The 22,983-nt window shown below is 39.2% G+C and overlaps 1 protein-coding gene across 1 annotated transcript in view; it reads left to right on the top strand.

The window, feature by feature from the left end:
• The window catches only part of LATS2 (large tumor suppressor kinase 2), a 137,091-nt gene extending 117,503 nt beyond the window's left edge, over positions 1–19,588 (top strand). The window contains exons 6-8 of the mRNA XM_085621577.1: positions 7,446–7,628; positions 9,458–9,564; positions 17,633–19,588. Of these exons, the coding sequence (XP_085477703.1) occupies positions 7,446–7,628; positions 9,458–9,564; positions 17,633–18,124 (782 nt within the window). The 3' untranslated portion in view covers positions 18,125–19,588. The remainder of the gene's footprint in view (positions 1–7,445; positions 7,629–9,457; positions 9,565–17,632) is intronic.
• The last annotated feature ends 3,395 nt before the right edge of the window (positions 19,589–22,983 follow it).

Here is a 22,983-nt window from a genome sequence, read left to right as displayed (position 1 = left end):
AAACCATCTGAAACGTATGCTGAGAAAAAACTGGCATATCTTAAAAACCGATAGTGTCATTGGGGAGGACATTCCAGCCTATCCTCTGGTGACCTTCAAGAAGGCAAGGTCACTACGAGATATGCTGGTAAAGAGCCACCTAGAAAAAATCCCAGATAGAAGGAGCACTTTAAAAGAAATGAAGGGGTTCTTTCCCTGTAACCGATGCAAAGCATGCTCAAATAGCAGAAGGGTTCTGTCATACAATATACCTGATATAGAAAGATCACGGAATATAACTAAATTCTTGACCTGTACTACTCCCTTTGCTGTATACTGTCTGGTGTGTCCCTGTGGGCTGCGCTATATAGGCAGTACTATACATCAACTTAAAATCAGGATCCTAGAACATCTGAGAGCGATTGATAAGAAAGATGCTGCATATCCTGTAGCACGTCATTTTGCAGAATGCCACCAAAGTGACAGGAATAAATTACAGTACTTCGGCCTTGATCAGGTTCCTGTTAACATTCGGGGAGGCAACAGAATACGTAGATTAAGAAGATTAGAGTCACGGTATATTATAGACCTAGGGACTAAGTACCCGAAAGGATTGAATAGTGGGGAGGAATTGGTAGTCCACATAGGCCTATAGATGACAAGAGCTTTATGCAGATAACTTTTGGGCTACACTTTAAAACTGAATATGTATTATTTCCTGCAACCTGTTGATTTCTGAAAATATTGTAATCATGTGATCATAAATCGATTGAATTGAATATGTGATTGACATCGGGGTAACAAGAGGGGACGTAAGCCGATACACGGCGTGATTTGCAGATGTAAATAAGTGCCTAGGGGTGCCTTGAAGAAATGCTTCTGAAGAATCAACTTGTATGCCGATCCACGGCTTTATATGCTCAGAGGCGTTTCCTGTCTAACGATATACCTTGTTATTTAATGCTGGTCTAAAGGATATCATGCCATATTGATTATATTATTGCAGACCCAATGATTTTGTATGTATGTATATATGAAATGCACCGTTACAAAATGGCACCCGCATTATGAATTGCAAAGTTAGTCCCTTCTTGATTTTCATGCTCCACGATCACGTTTTTAAACATGCTCCTTCCGTTGTGTTATTGACACCGAAGAAGGCTATCGCCGAAACGCGTCTGTTTTGTTTGCTGTAAGCCGTCAATAAAGAACGACTTCAATGTCCCCCGTGAGTGCGGTAATTTCTTTGAAAAGTAAGAGAAATTGGAGCGACAATATATATATATATATATATATATATATATATATATATATATATATACGTAGAGAACAGGTTCCCCAACGATCCAACGAATACTGGAAACGGGTACAGACCACAGCACGCCGTGAGTATAAAGAGCAAAAGTTTATTCCATATCAAATGGCATGGCCGCGGTCGCCAGTAGATAGTTATAGTTACAACCTAGTTTCCATAGGAAATCTCAAAATTCTATTTTGAATAACTTTGGCGCCGGTTGACGAATCCTCGCGAAATTTTCAAAACTAATGGGGCGCTCCGTTCAGCTCCTACCCTGAAAGTCTCGGGGTGATTCGTCAAGCGGGGGCCGAGAAAAAGGGGGGGTCCCAAAATGCGTTTTCCCCATGCATTTTTCCGTAGGACCTTTAGTCGCAGCTACAGCCCGAACGGCTGAACAGAATTACGTGAAAGTTGGCAGAGAGGTAGCCATAAGGTCAAGGAAGTGCCTTTTGCAGGTCTGGTGTAAATCCGTGCAGTATTTCCTGAGAAAATAGCATTTAAAAGCATATCAATATCTATACGCACGCACCGTGCGCGCACTGTGCGCGCACCCTGCCGTGCGCGAGCGCAATTCTGATTGGTTGTATATGTCGGTAAACATTCGAATCGGTCGAAACCAGGAAGTATCGGCCGCCATTTTGTCTCTCGCAGTCTGAGGGGGTGAGAAAAAAAGGTGGAGAACGTGAAAAGGGGGCAGAGTGGACAGTTCCTGACCCCCTAGCCTTGGTCAGGGGGTCACAGAAGGACCCACAAGGGAGAAAAAAACTTTTTTTTTAATTTTAAAAATCGCGAGGTGCACGCACCGCGCGCGCACGGCACGCACTGCGAAACGCCCACAGCGCGCGCACGGCGCGCGCACGGTGAAAAACTTGAAAAAATAAAAAATTAATAAATTAGCATTTAAAAAACCGTACAAATTCACTGAAAAAACCATAGGTTTCACACACGTTATAGTTACGAATTAGCATTTAAAAAACCTTTCAAATTCACTTAAAAAACCATAGGTTTCACACATGTTATAGTTAGCTGGACATTTCACTCGTAAAAAACCAATGAAATTCCCCCGTTATAGTTAGTGCAGGCAACTATAACTCACGCGACCGCAATCCTCTGCTGATGACGTCAGATATTACATCACTGATGACATATGTGTCTTTATGAAAAATAAATATTTGTAAGATATGTATAGCTAAAGATTAATGGAAGAAGACATGGGTAAATAAGTGTCTAAATACAGTGATGTAATATCTGACGTCATCAGCAGAGGATTGCGGTCGCGTGAATTATAGTTTTGCCTGCACTAACTATAACGGGGGAATTTCATTGTTTTTTTACGAGTGAAATGTCCAGCTAACTATAACATGTGTGAAACCTATGGTTTTTTAAGTGAATTTGCAAGGTTTTTTAAATGCTAATTCGTAACTATAACGTGTGTGAAACCTATGGTTTTTTCAGTGAATATATAGATATATATATATATATATATATATATATATATATATATATATATTATCTACTGTTATAGTTAGGACCTATTTTCCATAGGAAATCCGCAACATTCTATTGGGTATATCTTTGGCGCCGGTTGATGAATCTTTGTGAAATTTTCCAAACTTTTGGCCAGCTCTGAAAGTTTTGCGGTGATCCGTCAAGTGGGGGCCGAGAAAAAAGGGGGGTCCCAAAACGCGTTGTCCCCATGCAATTTCCCATAGGATCTGTATATATATATATAAATATATATGTATATGGAAGGAGCAAACCTTATGTTGTTACCCAGAATCCGAAAGGCGAACTAGGGTGGCAGAAGCTTTACGTCAGGATACTTCGAGCTCTGAGATAGTCTACCCAGCCATATAAGAGACTTGCCCACTTTGATCTCCTTTAGGAAGGAGCTTAAAACCTGGTTGTTTATCAAGTAGGTCTCCCTTTCTTGCTCAGGAAAACCTAGCGCCAAGACACCTTTGGTATACGTCTGCTCAATAAATTGTTATAACATAACATATGTGCATGTGTGGGGGCTTATATATGTATATGTGTGTGTGTGTGTGCATGTGTATGTACGTATATATATATATATATATTCACTGAAAAAACCATAGGTTTCACACATGTTATAGTTAGCTGGACATTTTACTGATAAAAAACCAATGAAATTCCCCCGTTATAGTTAGTGCAGGCAACTATAACTCACGCAACCGCAATCCTCTGCTGATGCTAATACTGTATTTAGACACTTATTTGCCCATGTCTTCTTCCATTAAATTTTAGCTATACATATATTACAAATATTTTTTTTTCATAAAAACACATATGTCATCAGCAGAGGATTGCGGTTGCGTGAGTTATAGTTGCCTGCACTAACTATAACGGGGGAATTTCATTGGTTTTTTATCAGTAAAATGTCCAGCTAACTATAACATGTGTGAAACCTATGGTTTTTTCAGTGAATTTGCAAGGTTTTTTAAATGCTAATTCCTAACTATAACGTGTGTGAAACCTATGGTTTTTTCAGTGAATTTGTACGGTTTTTTAAATGCTAAGTTACTTTACGCCATTCGTGGCGTGCGCGCCCACTTAACGCAGTTCGTTCCGTGCGCGCGTGCACGCACGGTGGGCACGCGGTGCGCTACGTGCACCGCGTGCCCACGTTAAGCTGGATGGGCCATGTACGCACGATGCGCTTCGCGCACCGTGCGCACATGGAGGACATATTATGCGCTTCGTTGTGAAAGGTAATCTTTTACATTTTCTGTATTACATATATGCCATGCACAAATAGAGCACTTCGGGCACCATTTGCACACGGGGTGGGGAGAGTATGGATGTTTTTTTTTTTTAATTTTTTTTACCGTACGCGTACGGTAAGCGTAATCGGTGATTTTTCAAAAAAAAAATTGTCTTTTTGGCCTTGGGGGTTCTTTGGGGACACCTTCATCAGGGCTAGGTGGTTAGGAGCTGTCCAAACAGCCCCTTTACATGTTTTTTGTCTTTGTTTTTCCTCCCACCCTCAGAGTGCGAGAGAGAAAATGGCGGCCGCCGCTTCCTGGTTTCGACCGATTCGAATGTTTACTAAGATCTAACAGCCAATCAGAATCGCGCTCGCGCACGTCACCGTACGCGTACGGTAAGCTTACCGTAAGCGCACGGTAAGCGCACCGTAAGCTGGCTCAGATATATATATTGATTTAAATGCTATTTTCTCAGGATCTACTGAACAGATTTACACCAGACCTACAAAAGGCACTTCCTTGACCTGAGGACTACCTCTCTGCCAAATTTCAAGTAACTCTGTTCGGCCGTTCGGGCTGTAGCTGTGTCTAAAGGTCCTATGGAAAAATGCATGGGAAAAACGCGTTTTGGGACCCCCCTTTTTTCTCAGCCCCCGCTTGACGAATCCCCCCGAGACTTTCAGGGTAGGAGCGGAGCGTAGCGCCCCACCTATTTTGAAAATTTCGCGAGGATTCGTCGACCGGCGCAAAAGTTATTCCAAATAGAATGTTGCGGATTTCCTATGGAAACAGGGTCCTAACTATAACTACCTACTGGCGACCGCCAGTAGGTAATATATATATATATATATATACCAAAACCCCTTCATTCATAAAAGGTAGAGGCCACACAGGGGATTTCTTTGGAAGCATTTATTGAACCCAGCATATGGCGTGATGCATTTCGGCTGCCTTCAGCCTTCTTCGGACGCCGCTGTCAATATATATATATATTCCACAATAATGATCTCGTGATGACCATGGATTTGAGGCGCACACCAGGAATGTTCTTTTTAAAGTTTTATTGCTAACACGCTAGAAACACCGAACAGACGTCACGATAGTCTTCCTCAAATGGCAGATGCACACACATAGATATATGTATGTATGTATATATATATATATGTGCACCAAACACCGCTCTCAGCACCTCCTTACGGCGAACTGCGAGAAACGCAACACCAGGATAATTTTACTTGTTGTTTATTTCTCCTCACTCCTCAATCTCCATGACGTGTTTCGGGCATCCAGTGCCCTTGATCACACATATATATATATAAAAATACATACACACATACAGATATACAAGCTATATATATATATATATATATATATATAGAGAGAGAGCGAGAGAGAGAGAGAGAGAGAGAGAGAGAGAGAGAGAGAAACAAGAGTAAGAGGGAGAAAAGTTGACAGGTAACTTATCTATGGCAGCAGAGAGAAAGTGGAATCACGAAGGAAAGATCGATGAGAACCAGCGAAGCAAAGTCTGACAGTTTGACAGTCAACTAATGGATTACATTGGTCACTAAGAGACTGCATTTTAAAATATCTTATGGGGATAAGGCATTTGTTGCAGAGAGGTTTCTGTACCCACCAAATCCACAATATAATAGCGGTAAGATGACTTTGATAGTTAATGCACTTGTGGAAGAAAGCTGTGTGCAGCCTAGACCCAGGTTTGAGTTATCATAAAATACCACAGCAGGTTCAAGGGCCTGCTGAATAGCATAGCGTGTAACATGCAGGTCGCAGAATTGTATTATATATAGATAGCTTAGTGGGTTACAGCTTTGGCTGCAGGGATCCTTGCATTATCTCCATGTCACAAGTTGCAAGCCTTCTATCATAGTTTAGTCTGCTTTGAACTGGTATGAAGTAGCTGCATGCAAACTGGAAGGCCTAACTTGACGACCTGCTGGGTCTTTCCCAATTCTTCATCATAATAAAGTTGCTAAAAAGGATCCATTCTGTAGTAATAAACCCGTAGGCCCTAATTACAAGTCATGCGGACTAGAGTGGATAATTGACCTCAAATAATAAATACCATTACCCCAGGGTGAGGTATTACCCGGGTATGGTTATACTTATTCTGAGTTTTCAACTTGGAAATAAATCAACAACATGCAGAGTCATTATTTAACAGAACCAAATTGTGCATGTTTTCTAGGTCTCAATAGCTATCAGCAGCTTTGACCTGCTGAAATGTATTGGTGGAAAACTGCTATGGTGTGCTAATTATCACACAGGGATCAGAATGCAGACCTGAACTTGTAATCAAGGCTTTATTTGATAGTGCTCTATAAATGGTTTCTAATGTAATTACTCATATAGAGACATACATTGGACATTCTTACAGCGTGTCCATATCTCTACCTATAGAGCATGGAAAAGGCAAAAATAGTCTTCCAAATTATAGTTTTTCTCTTAAACTCTTATGAAGGGACAAACTGAGTGTCTTTATTTCCATGGCAACGAGGTGTCAGGCTACAGCTAGCTCCCAGCCAGGATGCGACTCGAACAGAAGGAGTGCTAATGGCCCTTTAAATGAGGCTTTTATGTTGGGCCCAGCTGGAACTGAAAGTGAGAGAGCTCCTTCACCCCCTGCATGTTGTTACTCTAAACACAGAGCTCACAAATGTGTTGTAGTGTCAACAAACAGCACGAGGACACAGCAACAATCCCCTGAGGCCGGTGCAGATCCCAGAACTAGCTCAATAATGACTGCCTGAACCAGAATCTAGCTGAATTCCTGTCTGTTTCAATTCTGATGTTTGTGTATGTTACCATGAGTGTATGCATTATGGCAAAGCAAGACCTAATGGCTTTGCCAATGCTAGTTCACTAATAGTTTTTTCCCATCTTTAACTGCTTGATTTTTTCCTTCCATTTATAGGCATGGTACATTGTTATTCACGTACTGCCATATACTTCCAAAAATATACAAGTCTAATATTGCTGTACCGTATACCAATTCATCCTCCTCATATCATACAGTCAGTCAGCTTCAGGGTAATAGCAGCTAACATTATGTAAGGGCTTCAATGAGCTATGCACTTGCTCTGATGCCACTGCACACTGTTATTTATGTTTAATCAGTGTACTAATGAGATGGAATCTGCTATGAAACCTGTGCTCCATGATATAATAACAAGAACGGAAAGGTACAGTAATTACACAGCCAGAAATGTGCCCAATAAATTCCTTCCATTGCTTTCCTACTCGTCTGTTGTAGGGAACAGGTTTGCCCAGTTAGTGCAAAGTAATCCCAACACACATGTGGGCTGGACACCAAGGTTCTTTCTGATATGTACTTTCACAGATGGAAGGGATGCAATAAAATAAATTTCATAGAGGTCAGATTTGCATACTGTGTTTCATGGATGCTAAATGTTCTACAGGGAACCACATCAGGCAAGACAGCATGGAGCCTATCGATTTTAGGGATGACGTGTCCAACTGCAGATGTGGAGACAGGTTGAAGACCCTAGAGCAACGAGCTACCAAACAGCATCACCGATGTTTGGCCCATTCGTTGGTGGGAACGCCCAACTACATTGCTCCTGAAGTTCTACTTCGAAAAGGTATGTTCATAAAGTATTTTTATGATCACTGATAATATATAAGCTTCAGATGTTTGGTGAAGATCATTATATCACATTCTGATACTCGCCAGGCTCCAAATCATGTATGTTTTTTGAGGTCTTCAGATCAGTCGTTTCCAGAGGGAAATATCATACACAATTATCCCCATTCCTATAAAACAGATCCTTTCTGTTGCCCCATCCAAAGAAATCTTTTTGTTTTCAGAGAGACAAGGTCCTTTCTTATTTGGAAACAAAACCAGTTGTTTTGAGGAAGAAGTCTGGGATTATGCTAGGTTTGCCTCTTCCCTTCAAGAACCCGACAAAGGCCACATACATTATGATAAACGCACTTTAAAGAACCCAAAAACGAAACTAAGCAGGGAAAAGAAACAAAATATTAACTTATTACAGCGTCCAACTAACCCTCCTTAAGGAGAATTAGATGAGAACAACTTAGATGTTTGAAAGCAGCAATTAAAGAGAAGGAGAATGGGATGGTGTGGTCTTGGAAAGTTAGAAATGAGTTAGAGAAGTAGAAATGGCTACGGTCTTGGTGGTTTGTAATTTCTTTCCATGTCAGTGGTCATAGGTGTTGTAGTATTTGTTGATTCATGTATTGATTTTTGCCTTCAATTTGAAGTAGTAAAGGAGACAGCATAATAAGAGTTACACTTGTGAGCAATTTACTCGTGTACGTTTACTCTTACACTTTACTATTTTTGGCTAGTCACCAAATCCGAGTGTAAAATCACTCAAAAGTGTAGATATACAAGTCTCCACCCTCTGAAAGGGGGAATGGAGCCACATTTCCAAGTGTAAATTACTACTGCCCAAAAGAAACTGTAGTAAATCCAGCACCACACACTGCCAACTGTATTGCAGCACCATCCCATACAAAATAATAAAGGTAATGACATAAAATAAAACCCTATAGAAAATAAAGTTAAATTAAGTTATTTAAAATGTTTAAAAATGTAATTAAATATTATTGAATGTTAAAAACAGCTAGGAAATACATATTTAATGATAAAATAATTTAATACCCTTTTTGACTTTAAAAATTAATAAAACATTACCCTTTATTAAAATATAATTAGACTACTTTTAATTAATTCTATATATACCTTAATAATTCTTACTGCATAGTAAAAATGTTTTACTTTAGGTGTTTTTGATTTGAACTTCAGTAAAATTAGTTTTATTTAAGTTAATACATTTACATTATTAAAGATTTAATTAAAAATTAAATTCCCACTATGTAGGCAGTGGTAGTTAGTCATGTGAAAGGATTCTCAGTCTTATGCTTACTAAGTCACAGAAATTTTCTATTTAGTTTTTGGCTAAAGAAGATGTATTTATCCTATTGTAGCAAGCATCAGTTTGGGTAGTAGAAGGCTTCCCCAGCACACTCATTGTCTTTAAAAAAAACATTGAGAGAATCTAATAAAAGTTTTATGAGGCAGAAGGAAAGGAACAGGGCACATGCTTAGAACGGTCAGAGTCATGAAAAAGAAAGCAACATTGTAAGCTACAAGGAGACGTTCTTTTGTCTTGGTATTCATACCATAATATTAGCAAATAGTCAAACCAAAGTTAACGAGTCATAGTAGCATCAGCCCTATGTCACTTCCTTGTGGTCCTTAGTGCTACACATTTGATATATTATTGCTCAATTTGGCAGCATAAATACTCATTAGACAAGTCAGGTAGTAGGGACCGATGTTGGAAGTTAAAATAGATTGCCATATAAATCAAAAGTCAAATTTGTATTTTTTCTCATGCCAGATGTAAACAGTCTTTGTTTTTTCTACGTTGTGCCATTTTAGGGTACACTCAGCTTTGCGACTGGTGGAGTGTCGGTGTGATTCTTTTTGAGATGTTGGTTGGACATCCTCCATTTCTGGCTAACACTCCCACAGAAACCCAACTTAAGGTAGGCTTGTATGTTCATTAAAATATTTGTCATTTCTTTGGGTAAACACATTTCTTGCTGCTTTCCAAGATTAGACATTGGCAGCACCTTTAGCATTGCCACACCATGTATTATCACAATTGTCTTTTGCATCATCAACTTAAATTAGTGATCTGTAACTTACAACCCCTCCAGTTTTCTATTTTCCTCTTGTATTGTGAACATAGGCTCTTGCAACACTTTCAAATTCATTAATATCTCTGTTTCCTGGATCGCGTTCCTCATCTCGCAGTGAGCACAAGAACACAGCCATCAATTCCCCTCTATTTTCATACCTTCACTTTCTCAATGTTTAATATACCTTTTTTTCTATCTTCCCCTGGAGAACATTGTGCCATTTGTTTCTCATTTTCTTCCCTCTTCCTTGAACCTTGGATGCTTTTCTCCATTTTCCCAAATCCTCACAGCTACCTTATCAATCATCACACTGTTTTGAGGTGTGTTCAGGTTTTTTTGCTTCACACTAGTGCATGGTGCTACAGTATATGTCAATAAGTGTAAGGAAAATAACCAAGATGTGAAAAGTATCTTGGAAGAAGCATGCACAAACCCTTACATAGATGTACAACCTACTAGAGCTGCAATAAGATTCAAATTTGGCATGGGCTACCTAGATCAACCTGCTGTGTTTTTCAATACTGATTAGGCATACACTACACAAAACGATGTCAGTAGTGCATTCTGTTTCATTTTAATTCAGTTTGATTTATTGTTTGCATTTTGTCTTAATGAGCTTACACAGGCATGAAAACAAATTGAGACCTTTGAAATTCCCCATCAAACACTTGTATTGCCTCCTATTAATTAATTCCTATAATGAAGAACCTCCTTCACATGCTCAGACGATATTGATTTGTTTTACTACCCTACCTCCGTTAAATAAATTCAACATTTAATTGATTCAGAAGTATAGTCATACATGCTAAAATGTAATCAATACAAAAGCAATCGATTGAAAACAGGACACCAGAATTCAAGAGACCTAAATAGGTGATCCTTTGTTTTCTGGGACCACTTGCTTACAGCTGGTCCTCCAATAGACCTTTGTCTCCAACTAAGAAGTGATGGGAGTAACAGTTAATCAAAATTCAATTAACAGTGCAACCCGTTTGGCTACACAATGAGGACCAGGAATTGGATAGCCAAGTTCAAAAGCTTTATTACAAGTTAATAATCAGATTCAAATAAACCACTCGTAATACCATACCGCAAAGATACAGAATGACGACAGGGCTTCCCAGACGCTGAAAGAAATTAACGGGAATTAGTATCAAACAAGTAATTCTGTAATGGCTATACAGAACAACAGCATCAGAATCAGAGAATAATCTAAGGTTCTCTCTCCTATATACTAGTGATCTAGAATCTCAAAGTCCAGAGGATGGTTTGGGAAACAATGGTTCTAGCAAATCAACAAAACTCCATAAAGGAAATCAGGTCAGGACAAAATAAAATCACATAGGAAAGCGTTAGCATCTCAGAAGCTAGTTAAAGAGTCTTCTATGGGTTCAAGAACAAGTGTCCGCCTAAGCCACACTTAAAGAAAAATTAGAAAAAGTATTGGGAATAAGACCTCTCAAAGTCAATTAAGCTAGCAATGACTCAAGGAAAGAGGGAACAAAGAAAAGGTGTCTGTAAGAATCTGCAAGAGTCGGCTAGAAGTCAGGAAACAATCTGCAAGGAATCTGAATAGAGGAATGGCATATTACAACGTCCAAAGCCAATTGGGCAACACCCCCTTGATCACACCATCAGGGGTCCATTGTACTCCATGAATCATCATGTTGAAGACTGCAACATTGCTGGTTTGTCCCACACTGGACATTGGAATGACATCTTACCCTCAAGCACACATAGGTTGTAACATTTGGACAATATTTCATTCAGTTAGAGCTCTGTTACTCCGTGTAGCTTCGTCGAGGTGCTTTTTTCAGGCTCCTGTTCCCCCTATCTCTAGTACAGTAATGTATCTCCTAATGCATGTGAATGCCTGAAAAAAATGTCAAGTCAGCAGAAAAATGAAATCAGCTTTATACAGGATGGTGAAATACAGGCCTACTTTGGAAAAGTTCAACATTAACTCAAATGGTGCACATTTAATGTGCTTGTGCACAATTAGTTTTAAAAACTGTTTTTATTGGCATTTCTAAAAAGAACAACAACGATGCAATGACCTCCAAGTAACAGGGAGAAGAGGGAGGAACGGTCCAGGGAGGCAGGGTCCGGGGAAGCCGTCACAGTAGCATGGTTTGTACATTTTAGAGGACATTATGACTTCAGCATACCAGCACAGCACATTAATGCCAAGATTACAAAAAAGGAATCATAGCATGTATATAAATTACTCAACAGTGTTTCATCTGGTGGGCAGCTAAAAAGGATAGGAGGTCAAGGTCACAAGGCCCACACACTGCTAAAGGTTTCGAACTGCCTGTCTGAGATACATAGCACACTGTCTGAGCCGGTAGGGGGGCCCAGAGTCTCTTTGTCTGAAGTAAGATTGGATTGGCTCCCAAATATCCTTCGGGCAAGATGTTAGTGGCATTAGGTCCCGGTATGTGGATAGTTGCTCCTGACAGTAGACACATCCCGCCGCCAAGTGTTTGCCTTAGGTGCAAGCCGTCGGCCCAGTGCATAGCATCCTGCTGTTTGGTCAGGAGCATGGCTATGAGCCAGCGGAGCCCAGTGGGGACATCCTTCACGTAGCCCAGAAGGTCTACTAGTGGGATCTGTGGAAACGGATGACTCATTATCTGGTTCAGAATGGAGTGCACCTCGGACCAGTATCCTGTCACCCGCTGACATTCCCATGCGTGCGCACATTTAAACACATGAATATGTAGTTGATTTAAGCAATGTTTTAAATCATTATTTTTAAGAAACGTTCTTAAATGTATAATGTGATAATGTGTGTATTTGAGATTTTATGCTGGTTATGATCATGCTATTGGTCGATCAATAAACTAATCTAAAGACAAAAAATCACATGAATATATGTTTCTAATGCATTAGGCTTCATACAACATGTAATAGTCAATAAGTCATCATAATATTCAGTTGTAAACATAACTGAAAACTATATTTAAATCAAATATATGCAATATTAATGCACACATTACATAAGTTTATTGTCGTTTCAAGTAGAAATTCCATTCTACCTATATGGGAAAGTGTTTAATCGCAGTGTCAAGTCCTTAAATGTTATTCACTTGAAGTAGCAAACATGTTCAGAAACTAACATTTAATCTCTATGGTGAGGACATTTTCTACTAAATGAAGATTATTCTTTATTTGTCACACTTAATTAAGACAAAACATTTATGTGAGTAAGTTCTCTAAACCTACAGTGAAGGCACTCTTTATTAAATGTCAAGTGCAACAATTACTTTCATTCGTTAAACCATACATGAATCATATCGCTAAATGCACTTTCATACCATGGGTTTCTTAAGTGTCTGTGACATCTGTTACTTATAAAGTGTGGGCAATCTTTTCGCTGCACCATAGGTCTAATAAAACAATAAAATAAAAGCAGCCCCCAGATGAAACTCCTTGGACATAACCCATTGTGGTTCTGTGGGCACAAAGAGCTGATCACCAAAAGCTATTGACACTCTTCCCTTCAAAAGAGTATTTGTTAACTAATGTGAACACAAAATTGAGTGCTCAACGAGTGTAGTCATCAAAGGTTGTGTAACACGCGAACGCAACTACATGCAAAAGGAGATATGTAGGGGAGAATAGTGAAGAAAGATAGTAGGGGAGGTCAGGCAAAAAGCAAAGGTACTGCTGCAGAAACTATGTACAAGCACATATATAAGTGGTTAGTTATTACTCCTACCGTCTTCACAACTTGTAAAACAACCATAGACTGGTGATTATTGACTCATCCTAGGTTCTTGAAAGTAAAAGCACGGGCTACCTTCCAAAAGTGGTCTATCACCGAGATAATGAACTATAGATGGAAGATGTGAAGCTGATCATTTAGTGTGTAATTTTGTCTTTCTTGTAGGACCATCTTCATTAATTTGTCAGTGCCTTTGGCCAATCTACGTGTGTAGGCAGGGGGATTGACTTTCATTCACTAAAGATGTAGACCTTTGCCATAGTCATGGAGGTGGTAAACACCGTCACCTGTGATTTTCTATTTCAGAAACATCCATCACGAGGTGAAGCATAATGATTGAGGCTGACATTGTATAGTCACATGTACTAGGCCTCCTCATTATTGCCCCTACTCAACTCCGGTAATGAGATAGCAAGGAGAAAACTAGTAGGATGTGGAGAATGTCACAATCAGCTGGCAAGAGTAATATTTTGTAAATGCAGGCTGTTAGGTTTGTAAATCATGCAAGCTGACAAAGAACCCAAAATAGAATGTAGAAACTGACTGACTGTTCGGAGAGAAACATTTTGCTTTGTCAGCCATTTTATGCTTGTGCATAAAATCTGCAAATTGTTGTGAAGTCCATAAATGTCAGATCCCCGGAAAAAACGGATCAAAACATAACCCTGAACTGTTTCTAGTGTCCTCTAGAATATACAGAGTTATTCCTAGTCCCCGGTACCACTTGGGTCTTGTGTGCCCCAAAAATAAAGATGTGTTCCTATCTCACAAATCTGTGCAGAACCTTTAAAAAAACCAAAGGCCCACGTTTAGTAAGATTTTGTGTCAGGGTTGTGTCACTTTTTTGGTGCAGTCCTGATGCAAAATCTATTTTGGGATTTATAAGCCTTGCATTACATTGTGTCTGGGATGCGTTACATGGGTAAAGTTTGGGCGTTCCTGTGCATTTACCCATGAGTTGTGTGTGTAGTTCCTAAAAATATATAGATGTGCGCGTTTAGACAACATACACCAAGGGATTGCTGTCCAGACTGATTCCAGACATCCCCGAAGGATATGTTAGCCTTTAGACCAGTATAGCTCACAGTGCCGCCATAAGCTACCTAATCTTACCAACGAGCGAATAGTTTCTGGCAACTATCGAACATGACAACGCTTGCTCCTGTAGGGATCAGGGAAACAGTACAGTATTTTTCGCTCAGTCAGCCGTATTCACTTAGTCTCAGAGAGATACACAGAATAAACGATGGGGACGTTTTCAATTAAGCATTTATTGAACCAGCATCATTCTAGTATGAAACATGTTTGATGTGACAACCAGTAGACATAAACAGATGTATAAGATGCGACAATCATTAGACATAAACAGATGTATAAGATTACAAGCACCAATAGAGTAAATAAAAGGTACAATTCTACTATGGTGCTAAAACAGTGAATATATGCAGGCATGACGGTAATCAAGCGCACTCCTACGATGCAAACCCTACCTAAATGTACCTAGCATGTATGTAGGTGTAACGCCAAGAACCCCCTAGGAAAGAGCCAACCCCATTACATGATGGGAGAGAATGAAGGGATGTCAGACCACAGCGTGCTGGAGTGTCTGCGTGTAGGGCCCTCAGCGCCTAGTGTCGGCATGGAAGCTTCTCCTCTGCCTATCTAATATTGGTATGGATAGCCTCGGAGTTCCTTACAGAATCGATATGTTGTGAGTATGATTATGTAAATGAGCCTAAATCAATACCTGCAATTATGCAAAGTAGTTATTTCACCCTAGGATGAAGATAACCATGACTCTTATACAGAGTATGTTAATCCTGTTATGTACATCATGTGCCGGGACTTTTCTAAGAATCCTCATGCATAATAAATTAGGCTAGTTTCAAGTAAACCGGTCGACAATTATTCAGCACATTACTGGGTAAAAGGTCAGCACTAGAACTGTTATACAGAGCAAGGTAGGACAAATGTAGGTAAAAGGTTGTGTAGCTACCTAGGCCTAGATTGGGGTACATTGGGGTACATAACACATGTACTTTGATGCAAACCCATATTTACTAAAATCAGAAAACATGGGTTTCCGTCATGATGGTGCGCTTACCTGCGGCTTGGGTAATGAGGAGAAATCTCTTTATTTCTCACTGTTACTTCCTCTTTGCATTCTGAACGACACATTCAAAAAAGGAATAAAACATTTAGGAATAGTTTTTGTGCAGCTTGGTATCCGTTGCTGCACAAAACCTATTCTGACCACAATGCAGGTGCTGTGATGCCAGGGTAACTGCGTTGGCACTGGGCAGCCAGAAGTGCACCAGTGCTACAAGAGAGCATATACTAACATATAGCACATTTCTGCTCTGTTACCTGCAGGTTAGTCAAGGTGGAATGTATAATTGGGTCTTTATGTTGCATTATTAATTGATACACCCATAGGGAATTTATGATACCCAAGAAGGCAAAAATACATTGTTAGAGGACTATGTCCACTTAGTACTAGGGAAGGGGAATGATCACTAGGTGTGGCCGAATGCTGTAATATGTGGCCTGTGCCTGTTGTCGTGGCCAGTGGCTGTGCCCAGCAGATATGAAGGCAGATGCCCTGGGTGCGGAGCATGGTTGAAGTCCATGCCCTCTACCCAGTGCTAAATGGGCACAGCTACAGTTTGTGCCCACTAAGTGTTGGGTGTTTTCAGGGGAGGGTATAGTCAAACAACACATCCTGAGCCTAGCAGCTACGCAGGGTAGTGAGGGTGTATACCATGTTTGGCCAAAAACAATGTCACTTATCCCCAGTGGAGGCTGGGCACTGAGTGTGGGAATGACTGAAGGCCACATCCTGTAGCCAGTACTTGCTGTGCACATTGAAATGGCATATCCAGGAGTTTGTGAATATGAGGAGGTACTGTGTAGTGGTATTGGGTGCAGGGTGTGGCAATTTGGCTTGTCTTTGCCTACAGTCAGTTAGGAATGATCCAACAATGTTTTCTGTACGTTCTTGGAGGGCAGTTGAAGGTTGAGTCCTTTAGGTTCTGGGTATGGAGGCCAGACAACAGTCTCTATTTTCAGAAGGGCCTGGTTTAAGTTGTAGTTAATGGTGACATATACCACCTGCAAGCCTCTAGGCAAGGCTGTTGTTCATGCTTTTGAGGCGTTTATGCTTGGTGCCATCAGTGGCTGAAGACAACGCCTGCAGCCTAAAGCCATACTAATTGGGCTGTCTGGGCATATTCAGTGCACTCTTGGACCAAGAGGTGTGGGTGTATGACAATGCTGAAGACCATGCACTGTGTTGAGAGTTTGCTGGGCGCAACAAACAGTTGCGTCTTGTGAGCTCTGAAGACGGGGGCACTGGGCTTGGCCCCAGAACTCAGCAACTCCTGCCCAAAAGCCCACTTGGTTTCTACAACTAATTCTGGGCTTGACACTTTGATCCAATAGTTTCTATCAGTTTTGAAAAGCCTATGAATACATGATTGGTAGCTTAAACTGTAACTGTTTGCAACAAGACAGTTTCGGGCAATACCCTAAAAACCTGGAACTTCCTTCCAACTAATGTATGCCTGAAAGCTTTCTTCTCGTTATTCAAGACATGCTTAAAGAATCACCTATTCAATAGCTGCTGATCTAACAATAGCCATCTGATATAGATAAGTTTGAATTGCTTTACTGGTGAAACCATAGATGTTATATTGCTATTTGTTTTGTAGTTATAAACAACATAATCACTTGTTTATGTAACCTGGCGATCTGTTTGAAATTGAACTTTCAATATACAAAGCACTCAATAATCCTTGTCTGAGGGTCAACCCCAGGGCTATCCAAGAACTAAATAAAAAAAGAGCAATGCCTCGTCTAGGGTGTGTTTTATCAGGCACATTGTTTACTATTCATCATGTGCTGGATTCACAAAGATATGGTGTGGGTCACTCTTGCTGTGATGATTGTCTTCTGTGAGAATACTCCCTTGCTACAAGGCAACTGAAGCATACAGGACTACATATAGTAATGATATGAGAACAAAAATAGCCACAAAAATTTGGTAATTTTTTCCTTTTAGTAGAAATGGTTGCTGTGGTCTCAAAAAACAGAACCTGCATTTCTTTTATATACAATTTAAATAAACCACCACAGTGGTCTAGCACATTAACCTTTGGCTGCATTTTGTTTCATATCTTTCAGGTAATCAACTGGGAAAACTCACTTCACATTCCATCTCAGATCAATCTAAGTCCTGAAGCGATTGATCTCATTACAAAGCTCTGCTGTGCGGCTGAAGAAAGACTTGGACGAAACGGAGCCGATGACATAAAAGCGCATCCTTTCTTCAGTTCAATTAATTTCTGCAGTGACATCCGCCGGCAGCCCGCACCATACGTTCCAAAGATCAGCCACCCAACAGACACCTCAAATTTTGACCCAGTGGGAGAAGAAAGTCCTTGGAGTGACAGCGAGGATAGCACCAGAACATGGGACACATTAACCTCCTCCACTAATAAACATCCAGAACATGCATTTTACGAGTTCACTTTCCGGAGGTTTTTTGATGACAATGGATATCCCTTTCGCTACCCCAAGCCATCTGCCTTTGAAGCTACTCACAATGATACTGCGGCAACTGAGCCTAAAGACTCAGAGGGCCAGACCGAAGGATGTCAGCCTGTGTATGTGTAGATTTTAAATTATGTACTACATACTAATGGCTTATGCAGAAAACAAGGGGCCTTATTTGGTTGATAATCAAATCAAAATTTCTTGCACTTAAGTTGCCTTAATTGTACATCTAGTGTTTTGTACAATCAAAATATTGGCGCCTGCTAAAATGTTAACTATCAATTGGTCATGTTTACATGCGCTTGCTCCAACACTGCCATTACACATTCTCAATATGTTCCTACAAAATGTAATATTTGCCCCTTTTTTCTCTCCATGTGGGTGAAATATGAAGCTCAGATCTTATCAGTTTACCTGGGTAAAATGAGCACGTTCCACTTTGGAAAAATATCCACAATGTTTGAGAGAATGTCAGATTTCCAGCTAAAAATCCAATTTTCTTTCTCTGAAATGCAGTTTCTTTTATCAAAATCCCTGGATCCTGGAATTTGGCTTATACTAAAAACAGATGGGCTGAAATCCTGATTGTTCTAATGGTTATCTGGATTAATTAGCTTTAAAGGCAATAAACAGTTTTGTCCTGTTTAATTCTGTACTATTGATGCAAATTCTAGAACAGGTCCAGTAAGCAGACAATGGCTTTGATCACCCAGATTTGAGTAAGAAAGACCGATGTCTGAGCTGTACAATTGATATTTACCAAGTAGAAAATTAGATATCAAAGAGCGATTTTAATAAGAAAAATTTGGATTTAAACCAAGAGTTGTTGGAGCTGTTACGCGTACTGAACACATTAACTTAACTCTCACTAAGTTGCTCTTGCAGAGTAAAGACATTTGAACAGTTGGGAAATGGCTGTCATGCCCTCTGATGTTAGTAGTTTTTCCAGGACCTTCACCAAACAACAATATTTTTATATAAATTAGCAATCAGCAGTAAGAGCACTTATATTTTGTTCGCTAAAAGATTATTTAGATGGAAGTTGACAAATCATGCTTCACCCCTTTGTTTCTGCCAAGTTTGTTTTGAGCCTTAGCACTTATTTCACAATAGGTAATGTTCAGTAGGAAAGATCTGGCCTGGAGGGCTGGAGGTGAAACATCTAGAGGTATCCGAGAGCATTTGGACAAGACATACAACCGAAGAATGTCTGATGAAAATTTTCTGTGCAATATTGTAAAAAACAGAATCGCATCACTCGCTAATTCTGAGATTGAATGATGTAATGTTTCTCACACTGCAATAACATGATTGTTTTGTTTTGAAAAGTTTATATTTTGACATTTCATAATTGTTACGAAACTTTGAAGCTGCTCTAGTTCCTTCTTCGGACCCGAATGTAACGGAAGCTGTGAGATAGTAGAGTGATGGGTGAGATTTAAGTGTCTGGTGTGTGAAGAATGCTGCATGACTTTAAGAAGTATTTTTCTATTTTAAATGTCTGTTGGAAAGTCACTCACAGGCGGGCCTTGTGGGAACGCATACCTTCCATACAGTTTGTTGTTAATATATCTTTTTAACTGATTCTTTTATGGCTGTTACATTTTAATGCCAAAAATTCCCCAATTTAGATATCAGCAACCTTTGTTTTTGGTTGAATGTATCATGCAATGGAAACAGATTAATTATGTGCAGGAAACTAATTTGTGGACACTGCTAAATGAAATGGATGGTAAAGTGCACCTTTGTCTACCTACATAACTCTTTAAGTGTGGCAGTATTTGTATGCAACAAAAATTAAAAACTAATAACCACACTCCATTATACAGTATTAACTATGATAAATTTCTAACAACATGTTCCTGCCTCTTTTCTCGCTATGTAGTCCCATGCACACATTCTCTCTCTGCCATAAAGGTAATTTGTAAGCTAATTTCATAGGGAAGGATGCAATATTTGCTATTGCTAAAGGTAAGCAAAGTGAGTCTAGTCTTACTCATGTACATACACTATTTACGTGCATTACTTACATATATACTTTCACAAAGAGTTTTGGGTTTCTTAGTATTCTTTTCTTCCACTCAAACCACTTGTAGAGTTTACTGGTTGATAACCTTGCTGCTACTTGTGTTACCCTGCTCAAGAAAGTATTTCTTTGGTCATTTACACTTAACGAATATGCCATGTTTGTTTTGATCACCTAAAATCTGCAATTGCAAAATATCACACGAACAGTTTCCTCCCAGCAAATGCCGGTTCCAAAAGACCATGCTTTCAAACCTTGAAGACCTAACTCATTTTGCCCTGGTAAAAATATCTTTAGATAATAATTATAACTTAAAACTCATTCCCATTAACTACATTTTGTTAACACATTTCTAAAATGTATGAGTTTGAGACAAAGACAAACTCGCACCCTGAACACAGACGGACTTCTGCCATAAGTACTCAGAGATTCCTACATCACCAACTGAATCAAACGTGAGATCCTCCTTCTGCATATTTGATGCTGAGACCCTGGATTGGTGTCTGCTTGCTCCATTATTGCACCAGTAAATACATGATAAAAATTGGTGTTTTAACCATTTCTACATAAGAGTAAATGTTGATAAACATGGATGATGTACAAAGATTTCATTCTATATGTTTGTCTTATATTTTTTCATATCTCTTATAGGACTGAATCTGTTTGCTTAATTCCATCCTTAATATCCGCATATGTGAAAATATCAAAGTGTCTGGTGAATAATTTTAGCAAATAGATCCCTTTGTCCCTGTGACTCTTTCAGTTACATGCTTTGATGGATTCCTCGTTGCTGTCAACTAATGTGTATGAATTGTTTGACACTTCCTTGACGTCTCTTTCTTGCCTGTTTGAAAGTGACAATGATTCAAAGTATTATTCATATTCTAAATGCTTATTAAGCCATACATATTTGCATATACAATAATAATAATATATAATATATATTAAAGTATATTAAAATATAGATATAAAAGCCTAGGCACAGATAAACAAAATAATTTAGTCCAATATGCAGATTAGCAGCCATGTTTGAAACAGACGATGTCATAGTGTGAAAATAAATGGTCTTCAACCGTATGCTCATTTCTTTTTAAAAATCTGAACCATTGTATTTTTTCCAAGTATTATTCCACTTATAGTTCTACACTACTTTACTCCTAATCATATCATTGTTTAGATGTTTCAGCAACAACACATGTATCCATTCAGAAAATGTCTAAACTAAAGAAAAGGCAATCCTAGTGTTCATGTTTACATTGGTATGAAAGGTGTGCACTGGGTGTGCTGTGCTTGTGTTGTGACAGACTGTGTAAGTTTCAGTATTAACTGCTTTTTTATGGTTATTCATTTCTCTTTGTTGTTTGCATCTATACAACATCCTTTCAAGTGGTAGGTTCTTTCTCAGGAACTCATTTTAACTGTTATTTATTGATACGTCAATGCCTTTAAACGCTTCTACTGGCACAATTTATAATTAAAAATCTAAATAAAAAGAAGTTTTGTCTATTTGTTTTTTCTTTAACATCTGTTATCTTTATTTCCCAAAAATAAATTGAATCCTAGGAAACTGCCCATATATACCAGCTGCAATCCCTTCAGGCATTTTCTTTCCATTCCCCTCTCATTGATAGGAAGGAGTGGCATTTGTCTCTTAGAATATGTGACAGACCGTGTGAATTCCATCTACTACGTATATGTGTATTTATCTGTATAGTACCTGTATCGTGTAAACCTAGCTAAAGATCAATGGAGTACTGAATAAGGTCTTATTCATGATATTATAAAGACTATGGTAAAACAGTAGATGTATTAATGTCTACTTCATTATGTTCTATTCCTGAATCGTCCTATTCATGTTATTAGGGTGCTCTCATCCCAGTCATTATCGATGAACATATTATGTCATTGATAAAGGTAGATATAATATCATGTTCTTCATTTTTGTTGCATCGTTAGGGAGTCATTGTCTTGAGATCCAAAATGTAATGTGATTACAACTATCTGAATAACATTAGCCCATCTCCATTGCATGATGTTTTGCCAAGCCAAACAAAACTAAAGAATTGAAATTTTGTGTTCAATCTATTATGGACTTCCGTGATGTTTCTAGCCATTGAATATGACCAATCACCTTTACTCATTGTTCTTAGATATTCAAACACTTGTTTCCATAAAGGAAACTATGTGCTGCCTTTGTATGTGCTTTCACAAGGACACTGCAGCATGTACACTGTGTAACCACTGGTGCAATAATATACTTGTAGATTTCCTTTTGAACCGCTGTGTGCGGTTGTGAGCATTCTGTTTTAATTATTCAGTTTTTACAGGAATGCAGTGTGAGAAACAAAGAATCCTGTTTTCCTTTTTTCTTCCAACTCATATTATCTTTTCTCAAGCAACTATGTTCTAGTATGTTGTCTAATCAAATGGATTTCTTGTTAGAAATTTGAGGTTTGGTTCCAACCAGTCTTTTATGTCACCATCTATTTTGAGAATTCACCAATTTTTTACATTAGGTGCCTTATATTTTGTGCATAACAACTGTAGATCAGAATGATTATAATAACTGATACATACAACATATTCCCACTAATCAATCAAGAATCTATAAAGATGCCTGTCCTCGGACAGCTTGAGTACCCTGAAAAATCACTGACTTTGCTTGGTGTCCAGAGAAAACAGAAAAGATGAGGTCAGATGGCATATTGCCCTGGGCCTTGGCCCCCATTTGTGTTCTGCCTTCATTATGGCTCATGCTGAGACCTGTGGCTGGGGAGGATTAAGCTAACACACATGTGGAAATAAAGGCCCCCAGAGGCAGGGAAGGCCACCCCAAACACAGATGAAAAATGCTCACTCTTTGCCTACCTGTACCACGCTGACCTGACAAGTTTTGCTTCTCCGTGAGCTGCTGAGGCACATGGTAGTCATGCACTTTTGGTGAAGCAGCTCA

Source organism: Triturus cristatus, chromosome 8 (genome assembly GCF_964204655.1).
Source record: "Triturus cristatus chromosome 8, aTriCri1.1, whole genome shotgun sequence".
In the NCBI taxonomy this organism is placed as follows: domain Eukaryota; kingdom Metazoa; phylum Chordata; class Amphibia; order Caudata; family Salamandridae; genus Triturus; species Triturus cristatus.
This window is presented reverse-complemented; position numbering and strand designations above follow the sequence as displayed.